The 12,053-nt window shown below is 39.8% G+C and overlaps 1 protein-coding gene across 2 annotated transcripts in view; it reads left to right on the top strand.

Annotated features, from left to right (window-relative positions):
• dcc (DCC netrin 1 receptor) overlaps positions 1-12,053 on the top strand; it is a 403,570-nt gene that overhangs the window by 294,255 nt on the left and 97,262 nt on the right. For both annotated transcript variants that reach the window (XM_050052349.1, XM_050052348.1), the window contains exons 19-21: positions 6,500-6,607; positions 7,446-7,640; positions 7,754-7,786. In XM_050052349.1, the coding sequence (XP_049908306.1) occupies positions 6,500-6,607; positions 7,446-7,640; positions 7,754-7,786 (336 nt within the window). The remainder of the gene's footprint in view (positions 1-6,499; positions 6,608-7,445; positions 7,641-7,753; positions 7,787-12,053) is intronic.

Raw genomic sequence — 12,053 nt, 5'->3', positions numbered from 1 at the left:
ATCAAACACATTTTTCAATACCCTAATCACTTCATTACAATTTTAATTTTGTGTCACTGAGCCTACAGACTACATAAATAAAATGGTCAGAACAGACGAGTGGAGTCGATGTTTAACTGGCGCGGAGAGCGAAGGAGAAATGCGCTGCCTGTGTGGACAGTCAAGCGCCTGCAAGTACACTCGCAGGACTGGTGTGTCCAGGCCGTTATGTTAACAACGCTGCATGAAGCAGATGAATGACTTTTTCTCTGCAGTGTGAAAACGGCAGCCACTTAAACCACTGACTGTGCACTCCGCCGCCAAGTGGGCAGGGGTGGTAATTGCAACCGGTCAAATGACCGACGGCCTTCAGATTTTCCGGTCATTGTTGTAAAAAACCGGTCAATGACCGAGAATATCCGGTTAACGCGACCCCTGGACTCAGCTATAATGCAGCTGGTCGTAGTTTGGCATTGTCCCTTGTAGTGTGAACGCAGCTTGCCTACGACTCTGTGTCCTCATATGAGGATATTTTGGGATAACTGCACCTTATACTTAATTCTGCTTAACCGAGAGCTCAATCATGCCATCTAATGGTAGCAAGAAAAAAATACACTAATCCATGTAAAAACAAGATGGCGGCCATCTCTGCCAAGTAGGTCCACAGCTGATCCCGACACAAAAGTAGACAAGATACAAAATCTGATCAAATTCTATGGTTAAAATGTATATATTAATGCCTAATAATATTTGTAGTTTGATATGGCACTCAAATTTGTCCAATTTTAGAAATAGCTAAATAGACGCTGTCATTTAGAAAAGTACTATGTGAGGACATTGGGGCTTTATCATTGTATTATCGCTGCATTTCACACAGGCCAAGTAGGTGTGACAGACTGTTTTTACACACAAGGACATTCCTAGCTTGGAGAATGGAGCAATGCCAATTCATACAGAGCTACAACATGAACAAATTCAAGGACTTTTAGGTTTAGGCAAAATTGCAAATAATATTATACATAATTTGCAGTTTTACTTTTACACAGCCATGTTCAGGCATTGAAATGAACACTTTTGAGCAGTTTTAGACTTAAATGGTGACCTCAGAGTTACAAAACATTTAGCAAATGTTTGTTGTTTAGTTTTTGAACAATTTTCAGGCGAAATAAACAATTTAATACTTCATTACAAACATGTGATTATTTAAAATAAATTCAGTGTCCCCATATGACTTTTTTTTTCTCTTTTTTTTCAAAAACTACTTGTTGCTGAAAGGCAATGTGTATTTTATTTTATTTTTTACTTAACAGGTCCCTCTCTTTAGAAACACAAGGAGAAATTAAAAATAAATACAAACAAAAGCTGGTGTCTCAGGGGGTTAATGTATGTATGCAATTTCATTGCTTTGCCTGAGCTAATGCTATGCTATATCAAATGAAACTTGAATTAAGTTTTTGCTGTTAAACTACTCTTCTTGAGGTCAGGAATGAACATTCACACTACCAAGTTTTAGAGTTCTAGTTAGTGGGTGATCATTTTTCAGCTGTAATAACATTTTCCTTCATCCTCTCCTCTTCTTCACTGACATGTAAAACACTCGGTTTAACACAGATGGTTCAGTTTTTCTCTGGAGAATTTGTTTAAAGTCGTTCTGGGAAAAACAACTATATACTAAATGAGGGCAGGTTTAGGAAACATGGGTTCACCAAAACAACATGGGGGTGGAACTTTTTTATATTCTTTTCCTCCCTGAACAGCGCTTACTTTTAATAAGGGGTTTGACAATGCACAGAAATCATGTTCTGGTTCAGTGAGGTATAATGGAGAAACTCCACTCTCCCTCGCATTAACACAACAACTGTCTGCAACAATGCAACCCAACCACAGACTGAAATCAAAATGTCAAGGTATCCCTTTCAGGATGTTTACAATCATGTTTGTCGGATTTGTCACCCAATTAAGCGTGAACGGCATTACCCCAGCCGGCTCCCCGGGGCCTGCTGGAATACATTGACATTCAGAGCAAGCAGACGGACTGAGCCCACTCAGTCCCTGCAGTGATCCACCACCAGCTCTGGACACACAAACACTGACCACATTTTCACAGCAAAACACAGAAAAAGCTGCCTTTAGTACATAGTACCTCTGCTTTAAATAATCACCCACTGAGTCCAAAAGAGACCAGCTGAGGGACACTATATTATATGCTGGTTTTTACCTGCTGCCAGAGGCAGAGTCTTAGAAGCGGTGATATCAGCCCACACACTCTGGTCTCTTACTAATCTCTCAACATCTACTGGACCAATTGAAATCAAATTTGCTGTGGATTTCCCTGCTCCCCAGAGGATGAATCTGAATAATTTTGGTGATCCCACTAACTTGCCGTCTAGCACTACTATCACTATCAGAACAAGATTTTCACTTGCACAGCAAGAAATGTGGAAATACAATGGGCAAAGGGTAATGCAACTTCCATGCCTCCCAGAGGCTTAAACCTAAACACAATCCCTCCCAACCTTCACCTGATATGCAAATGGTGCTGTAAATAATAATGATAATAAAAAAATATACATTTTATAATACGTATATAATCATTTAATGTAATTTATTTAATAAAGTTATTTAAGTTACATTCAAATTAGAGTTGTCTTGCCTTTAAGCTGCCATCAGACGTAATAACAGCGCTAAAATGACGTCTGTGTAAACAGGACAGTCAAAAGGATGGGCCCATGGGCGAAATGGGTCTGATGATTTGTCAATGCGTTATGCATGCCACCCACTCGCGGGAGATTAAAAAAGCAGCTGATAACAGTTAGCAGTAAACTCAAAGAGGGAGCACAGCGGCCAAAATTGGGAAAACAATGAGGTCTGGGTGCTCCTTACCTTCTAAGCGGAGGACGAGATCAACCAGCATATAACAGGGCAGAAAATGATTGTCATTGTTTAGAAAGCGCTGCAGATGTGTATGTTATATGTCACAATAGAGGCCTGACAGACACTGGTGTGTTACATCATACCCGTCACAACTCTTTTGCTTCTGTGATGCTGGCATACTGTCTAAAATCACAAACTGGAACTGCATGATGCTGCCAGTGTTTGGTTTTGTGTAAAAATGCAAAGGCAACATTAAGGAGGGACTTCATGGCAGCTCTGTAGCTCTGTGTGTAGAAAGGACTATAGAGAATAGATGCTAAAGGATGCCTTGTCCATCACTATGAGACAACAAAGGGTGTGACAGAATGTCAGTATATGACGACCTAGGAATGAGGGCATGTTGACAGGGACGCTACTAGTGAGGGCCTTTATGAAATTCTCAAGATAGCTCCACCAACCTGTCCAATCAGTCAGAGTACTTGAACAACTCTGTGTTCAGGACCGTTAATTGAATGTTAACAGTTATTCTATGAGGTGTATGCTCGCTGGAAGTGGTTAATATCTTGAATCTAGTGTTTTTCAGTTAAAATGATTGTTTTGGTGATGCAGATCAGGCTGAGTAGTCAACCGCTGAGGAGCATTGATTATAAACTGAAGATAGGTGTAATTATTTTACTTTTGAGTGCTCGAACCATCTACTTTTCTCAGCAGGTATGTGCACATGTATTTTTTCCATGGCCTCCCTCTGTATTTATGAGAAGTACAGGTTGCCACCATCACTAACAGGCTCAGCTGGAACTCATGATTTCCTCCAGCGCGTCATGTCGGATTTAACAAGCGGTTTCATTAGCCAACTCTGAGATGGGAGCTTTGAGGCCTGTCCTGGTGTGAAACTTAAAAACTTGTCTATAATCACATCTACAACTTTATGGTGACAATTGGGGAGAGGAAAGTGTGAGTGCTGGTTGTGAGGCAGAGTCCCTGACATTTTCACAACAGGAACAGAACAACAGGGCAGTTAGGAAAGCAATGGAAATTACCTTCTGCACAGTTTTCTCATGTTCAACCCGAGCAGATTACTGGAGTACAAGAGCACCCACAGATCAACTGAGCTACCATTAGATTATTGCCAGGAACATCAGGTTGAGAACTGCTGTACATCTTAAGTTCAGTTGTGCTTTATGCAAGTAAAAGCTACTTTTGAGATGTCACAAGCCCTTTCATATAAACAAACTCAAAATAAAATGCAAAGACAGGATTTTGTTCTCTGTTTGAAAATATACAGCTGCACATCATGTAAATAAGAAAAATATATAAAATAAATGGCAGGACTGTACTTAAAGTTTTTGCACAGAGCACTGGAGCTACAGAGGTTCAAAGGTTTGCAGCACAGGCCACAAAACTATAATATGACTATAAAAGTATCAAGTAGGCCTAAATCCATGTTGTCTCAAACAATTAAAAATCTTCGTGGGTGAGGTAAAAAGTTGTTTTCCTTGGCCTTTCAAATGAATCTCATGCTGGAAAATGATTTATGTATTTTTATTTATCTAGGCTATTAATCATATTTTTGCACAGAGCATCAACAGAGAGGCAGAGGGCAGAAAGGAGTGAGAGACACTATGTCCGTGTTATATATGTCTTGTATATGAAATGTCTGTGTTGTCACTGCATTTTTAAACAAATGTCACCTGCATCCAGGCGCTGTGTCAGTGTCATACAATAGACTACAGCTACCAAAACGAAAGGTGATTTGCTACGATCCACCTCACACATAAACTACCTGACACAATCAAGCAGCTCTGTCTTCCACACGTGTAGCGCAGCAATGGATTGCACGGGTGCTACTGCAGTCATTTTATTCATCTCACAGACTGATTTAGCGTAGCATGTGCAACATATAGACCGATATGCCACTGTAGACTAATGAGAAGACAGATTAAACAGAGTAGCAGCTCTGTGTCTCTCAGAGTTGACCCTGTATCAATATAAACAATGTCTAAATCTATATCTTGCTTGAAAATATATCAATATATCGTACATAGTTATATCGCCCAGCCCTAACATACAGTATGAACTTTAGGGCTGCTCCCTGAAAGCTCATAGCAACTTAATACGATACAGAAGCCTATCTAGCTTTTGTTTGACATCTAGTGTTAGCATAAAATGTTGCACATTTTCGACCTATCCTTAGCACAGTGAATGTCATTGTCACAATGAACATCCCACTGAACCCTGTTCAAATTCTCAAACTGGAAAAAAAAAGGAGCCAATAGGCGAATACTTGCGTTGAAACAGCCAAATCTGATATGACAGGCATAATTCTGAGACAGGTACGTCCCTAACAAGCTTGAATCTGAGAGTCTACCGTCAACATCCAGCTGAACTGAAGCTCAAAAATTTGAACATTAAACATTTAAACTCCTCTATCAAAGTCCATTAGCCTACGGAATTCAGTTATTGTTACTATTAGCTTAAAATTTGAGATGTACTTGTATTAGGAATACTTAACCCACAAAATGATTATTTGTATATCAATCAATCACCGGGTTACGTTGAATTCATGATGAAAACTTTGTTTTCTTGCATGCCTCCACAATGAACAATGAATCCAAGAAAGCAAACATTCTTCTTATATGGAAGTAAACTGGGACCACGTTTAACAGCAGCAAAACTATATGAAAACATCTCTTCACCCTAACCCACCCATCCCCGTAAAGCTCAGTAAAAGACCCCACCCGTTACCTGTTATTATGTCTAAGTCAAAGCCACACCCGTTATGAAAAGTTTGGCGACCTGACCTGCACTCATGATTTAACAGACACATTAAGCTGGGTTAGACGTTCTTAAATTTCAAATTCAGCAAAGGAGATGTCTTTGTCACTGGCTGCGCTTGATGCCGAGAGGGCGAAAACATTCCGCGCAACCACTGCCAGGTTAGGAAACATTTTAGCATGTTCCTTCCACCACCATAAAACCTCGACGGGACCCTCACTGGGTGTCCTGAACTTCATGTAGGCTGCCACCTCATCCTCGGGCTGCAAAGTTTCATCGCTGGAGTCCTTCATGTCGGTGATGAATGTGACGACGGGGTCAATTGTTCAACTTGTGTCACTGACTTTCAAAATAAAATGCTTGATAAAAGTGATTTAGATGTCAAAATATTACACATATATTACACATATACTGCACATACTGTTTCATTCTGTGTGAAAATAGGATCTGCACACTTGGATCAATGCAAGTATCTTTAATTAACCAAGCTTTCGGTCAGAGGATCTTCATCAGGGTGATGAAGGTCCTCTGACCGAAAACTTGAACTTAGCGGAGCCACGATTTATATATCGGTCTTGTCATCCAGTCTCTGCAAGAAAGCAAATTACAGCATTTCTCAAAATATAAAACTGTTAGTTTAAGTGCATTAGTTAAATTGTAATAAACATTTAACGGTGCTGGTAATCCTGGTTAAACATCTAATGAATTTACTTTTGCTAAATTTCAGCAAATCATCTGCTGGTTTACTTACTTCGGAATACTGTCATCAACTGATATACAGAAACTGAAGCTGACCACACCATTATCTCATCCTATCACTGCTGACTTTCTTATTTTTCTCCTCTATTTTCTGTTCATCCTCAATCAACAGCTCCTAGCTCCGCTCCTAAAGATTTGACAGTTATCAGTCGTGAGGGACGACCCCGCGCCATCTTAATCAGTTGGCAACCACCAATGGAGGCTAACGGACGAATCACAGGTGAGGGCTTGCACACACACTAACCACAAGAACTATACCACTCCACTTATCCACGGTGCACACTCACTGTTCAATTACAGATTGCACACACACTGTTCATCAGAGGTTATTGATTTTTGATTTTCAACTAACCTGCTGATTATTTTCCCAATAACAGATTGGTCATTTAGTCTGTAAAATGTCTGAAAGTAGACCAAAAATTATTGTTTTACAATATCAGAACGCTGTTACAAGATTTCAGTTGTCAGCCTATTTATCCAAACCAAACGCACACACATACACACACACTGACACATACTTTCTTCCATTGTTCTCTCCCTCCTCCTCTGGGCAATCGACCCGGCTGTAAACCCGTCTGTTTTAACGAGCTCTGCTGCTCCTGCAGCGTCCTGGAGGACGAATCAAACACTCCCTGCAGGGATAACAGCACACCAAAGCACCAAACAAACACACACACACACACACACACACACACACACACACACACACAAAAACAGCTCAGATATTTTTAGATCTTATACACATTCTTCTTATTTATATTATTTTGCCTAATTCTGTTAAAAAAGGATCTTCAATTTAATATGTCACACCTTAAATCTGAAAATCTGTCTGTTCAAATCCTATACTGAAACAAATATAAGTCTTAATGGTTTTTTGGGTCTTAAATTACAGTAAAAATATTGGTCAGTATATTAAATCTACATGATATCTTGAGTTATATGAATGTTTTTCACTACAACATTTAACATTTTCCTTACAAACTGAATAAGAGCATACTAATTTTAACTGTTCTGCACTATGGATATAAATATTGATTTTATAATTCATCATCTGTTAGGTTACATCCTGTACTATACGCTGGATAAGAACATGCCAATAGATGATTGGGTGATGGAGGCGATTACAGGTGACCGGCTGACCCATCAGGTTGTGGATCTGAACCTCGACACGGTTTATTACTTCAGGATCCAGGCCAAGAACGCCAAAGGGGTCGGCCCGCTGTCTGAGCCCGTCCACTTCAGGACTGCCAAAGGTCTGTCAGTGTGTATGTGTGTGACTGAAGATCAAGACCTGCTTTATCTGTAAATGTATTTCTTTGTTTTATATTTTATAAGTTTGCTGACTCTCTCTCCCTTGCTGTTGCAGTGGAACATCCAGACAAGATGGCCAATGATCAAGGTAGGCTTTTTCCGCTACTATTGTGTGTGCGTGCTTGGATTTTTACAGTAATCTGTCGTGATTTCTCTCCCCTCCAGTCATCTCTGCTTCTGATTTTTCAGTCATCATTAAATCCTCTTTAATCTTTAAATCAACTTCAAAGTGTTTTTCTTTTCGCAACAGATTGTGTTATAATACTTTTTATTCTAAATGGCTTTGAATTCTTGATTTTAAAATCCCTCTTTAAATCATCTTCTCAGTTCATGTCTCTATTATCACATCACTTCTAATTCAAGTTATCATTCATCAAAGTATCTTCAAATCCTGTCTGATGTTCAAATCATCTCCAATAATTCATCATTCAACATTCTTCTGAATCTCTAGTTCATTCATTTATTCATTCATCTTCTAACCGCTTCATCCTCTTGAGGGTCGCAGGGGGGCTGGAGCCTATCCCAGCTGACATTGGGCGAGAGGCAGGGTACACCCTGGACAGGTCGCCAGACTATCGCAGGGCTGACACATAGAGACAAACAACCATTCACGCTCACATTCACACCTACGGACAATTTAGAGTTATCAATTAACCTAGTCCCCAATCTGCATGTCTTTGGACTGTGGGAGGAAGCCGGAGTGCCCGGAGAGAACCCACGCTGACACGGGGAGAACATGCAAACTCCGCACAGAAGGGCTCCCACGCCCAGGATCGAACCGGCAACCCTCTTGCTGTGAGGCGACAGTGCTAACAACCACATCACCGTGCCGCCCTGAATCTCTAGTTATGTTTAAATAATTATCTCCAATATTCAAATCATCTTCACAACATGTTTCAGCTTCCTGTTATCCCTGTATCTTTTTATTTCAATTTTCCTGACACCTTCAAATCATCAGTGTGTTTTGTTCCTGACTCACAGAGACAACTAGATATTGTAAGTTTTCTGAAGAAAATATGTGATGTGTGATTGCTAGCTGTTACTGCTCACAGAGTAAATATTGACAAGATTGATGATTTTGCTCAGCATAAACAGTACATTCTTGAATTGCATCACAAATTTACTGGTAAATTATAGCAACATGTTGCATTGATTCAAAGTGCAACTGCAGTGTTCCCCTGCTGATTGCTCCCAAAGATTTGTAAAGTTATATTTTTATTGTGATATGTGAATTATGATCCAAGATCAACATAAACAAGTTATCTAGCAGGATCAACATGGAAATGATGTTCCTGGTTCAACCTAAAGAAAACTGTGCAGGATTAAGATGATAATGATGGTTCTGGATCGACAAACAAATGATCCTGGATCAAAATGGCAGTGATGGTCCTGGATCAAAACTTGTTCTGCAACAAAAAAAAAATGTTTTGAATGGGCTTTGAAAAAGGAGGTCTTTGCAGCTGTTACTGGTAAGCTTTCTTGTCAGCATAGCCTACCTAGTTAGCAAGCTAACTCGCTAATATTCTAGTCTATCGGTAAGTTTATTTGTTAGCATAGCCTCCCAAATTAGCAAGCTAACTCACTAACCCTGGAGCAGCCCCTTGATGATGTTAGATGGCTGTGATTGGTTGATCGCAATGTTGATCCAGGAGCATGTCCCACTTGGCAAAATCATGTCATGCATATAGGAGACGATGCAAAAACAATTGGTGGGCTGAAATGGATGTGATTCAAAAGTTATGAGCAAACAGGTCAAGTAGGTAGTTGCTAGTTATCTTGCATTTGATTATGAGATTCTGTGTTAATTATGTTTGTTTTTTTGGCATTTCATGCAAATCTCCATCCATTTTTTCCCAGCAACAAGCTGAAAATTTAAATTACTGTTACAGACATACAAACTGTGGACATACAGTATGACTGTTGAAACAAAGTGATTAGCTCAAATTCTGCGAAAGTATTGCATGGCCAAAACAATGTATAGAAAATGAATAACTGTGCAAGCAATTACACTGATTTTCATTGATTGGATGGGAGCCAACCTTATTGAGTATTTTCCCATTTTATTCTTATTTCTCAACTACTGTTAACTGAAAAAACATTTAGGTAAAAGCAGGGCTCGACAGTGTGAGCATTTCACTCGCATTTGCGACTAAAAATAGGTGTGTGCGAACTGTAAAAAATATTTAGGGGCACATGTGCGCATTAAAAAATCAGCCGAAGCAGCCTATATTTTTGTCAATAAAAAAATATGATAATCNCACAGAGCGCGCAAAGCACAGACCTCCGCCGACGAACCCATTCATTGTGTATGTGCTACCGCAGCGCAAGAGCGCACCACTTGCCGCCGAGCTGAGCGGCGCACGCCGCCAGCCTGCGCTCGAATTGAATTTTTTTTAATTTCACCGCAACGCGCTGTGACGACACCTCGGCGCCGCAAATCCAATAGCAGAGAAGAGCCTGAAGTAGACCCTGAAGCGGTCACCATGGAGCTGTAGCTCCTGAACAAGCCTGTACTCCCCCAAATCCTGTCCTCTGCGCCCTACCCCGCGGTGGGCGCCGCGAAAGCTCTGTGTGAAAGAGGCTTAAGTCATGCAGAGTTTCAGAGGACCTGCAGAATGTTTTAGGATAGTAATAACATTATATAAGATAATCATATTGCAAAGATAATATATATAAGATAATAACACTAAAGACAAAATTAAATTGCAATACTTTTTCAAAACTTGATGATTTTACCTTTCTGTACATTTTGTATACAAATTCATTAAATAATTTTGCTTGTAAATGTCTGTTTGCATCACGTTTATTACGGAAAACACATTATTTGATCAATTTACATTGTGCCCCTAAAGTTCTTTGTGCGCTCCTTACTTTTTCAACTTAGGAGCACATGTGCTCCTTGGGAAAAAAGTTAGCGTCAAGCCCTGCGTAAAAGAATAGAAGGATGAAGAAGAGGACGATGAGATGAAAAGAGTAGAGACAAAGAGGAGAAAGGAGGTTAAATGGAAGAAAGGATGTTGAAAAGGAAGGAAAAGGAGGATAAAGGGCAGACAGATAAAAGGAGGAATCAACAGAGTATGATTTGCTGAAATCTCAGGCTCAAAATTAATTTAACAAGAGAAGAAGACAGAGGGAAACAGAAGCAATTTTTCCATTTTATTTTTCATTTTATGCAAACAACCCTGACTCATCAAGCTGAAGGAAAGTCATTTGTTATTCACATGGCAAGAAAAACTTCCTCTGAGAGAGAAATAAAAGGAAAGTGAGCGGGAGAGGAAGAAGAGGCGTTTGTAGTTATTAATTCAGACTTATGAGAGGCGATGGAAAAGAGCTGTTTACCATATTTAAGTTCATCAAATTAACTCAGACATAATTAACGCTCTGTTCACTGGTTCTATTCATCAGCCACTGCAAACGGCAAGCAGAGGGGGATCTGATGCTAATGAACGCTCAAAACTTTTTTAATTTGTGTCACTTAACTTTAAAATCTCACAGCAGCTCAGAGAACACGATGAAGAACTTTGTAGTTTTTTAATGTTTAATTGTATTTTTCTTTAAAGCCTTTGAGTTTTAAGCGGAATGAGTGTTAGTATCATTCTGAAACAGATTCTGTTGGTATACTGTTATGATGACATGCACAGAAATCATCATCATGTAGTGTTGACTAATGCTTTGCCCATAGCACACACCAGCAATCTGATCCAGTGCAGTGATGGAAACCAACAGCAACACATCATCAGCAAACAAGATTAAGAGTCCACAGCCATGCTAGCAGCCCTATTAGGCTGCACAGTAGTGCTTTGAGCTAAATGCTTATTTCAGCATGCTAACCACATCCCTGATGGCAACTCGTGCACAATGGCAATGCTAACATGCTAATCCTAAGCAAGTGTAATATTTACTATGATTGCCATTATAGTTTAGCCTTTGTGCATGCTAATATTTGCTCATTTAACACTTAACACAAAGTACAGCTAAGACTAATGAGAATGCCATTAGTTTTTCAAATATTTGGTCATAAAAAGTTATTAGCCAAGCAAAAACTTTGGTCCAATAATGGCACTAAGTGAAAAGTCAGGATCACAAAGTTATAGCAATTCATCCTGAGAAGGACATGGATGTCTCTATCACGTTTCATAGGCTGACCAAACGTCCTCTTTTGCCCGGACATGTCCACTTTTCACGTCCCGTCCGGGGCGTCCGGGGGTTTTTTATAAACTGATGATAATGTCCGGTTTTCCGTGTGTTTGTGTGTGTGTGTGTTAGAGTGCGGCACGGGCCGCATATTTCTGTCCGAACCCGAACCGAGCCTGACATTATTTAATGACCAAAGCACTGAGTTTGTGTCACACAGT

Source organism: Epinephelus moara, chromosome 9 (genome assembly GCF_006386435.1).
Source record: "Epinephelus moara isolate mb chromosome 9, YSFRI_EMoa_1.0, whole genome shotgun sequence".
Lineage (NCBI taxonomy): Eukaryota > Metazoa > Chordata > Actinopteri > Perciformes > Serranidae > Epinephelus > Epinephelus moara.
This window is presented reverse-complemented; position numbering and strand designations above follow the sequence as displayed.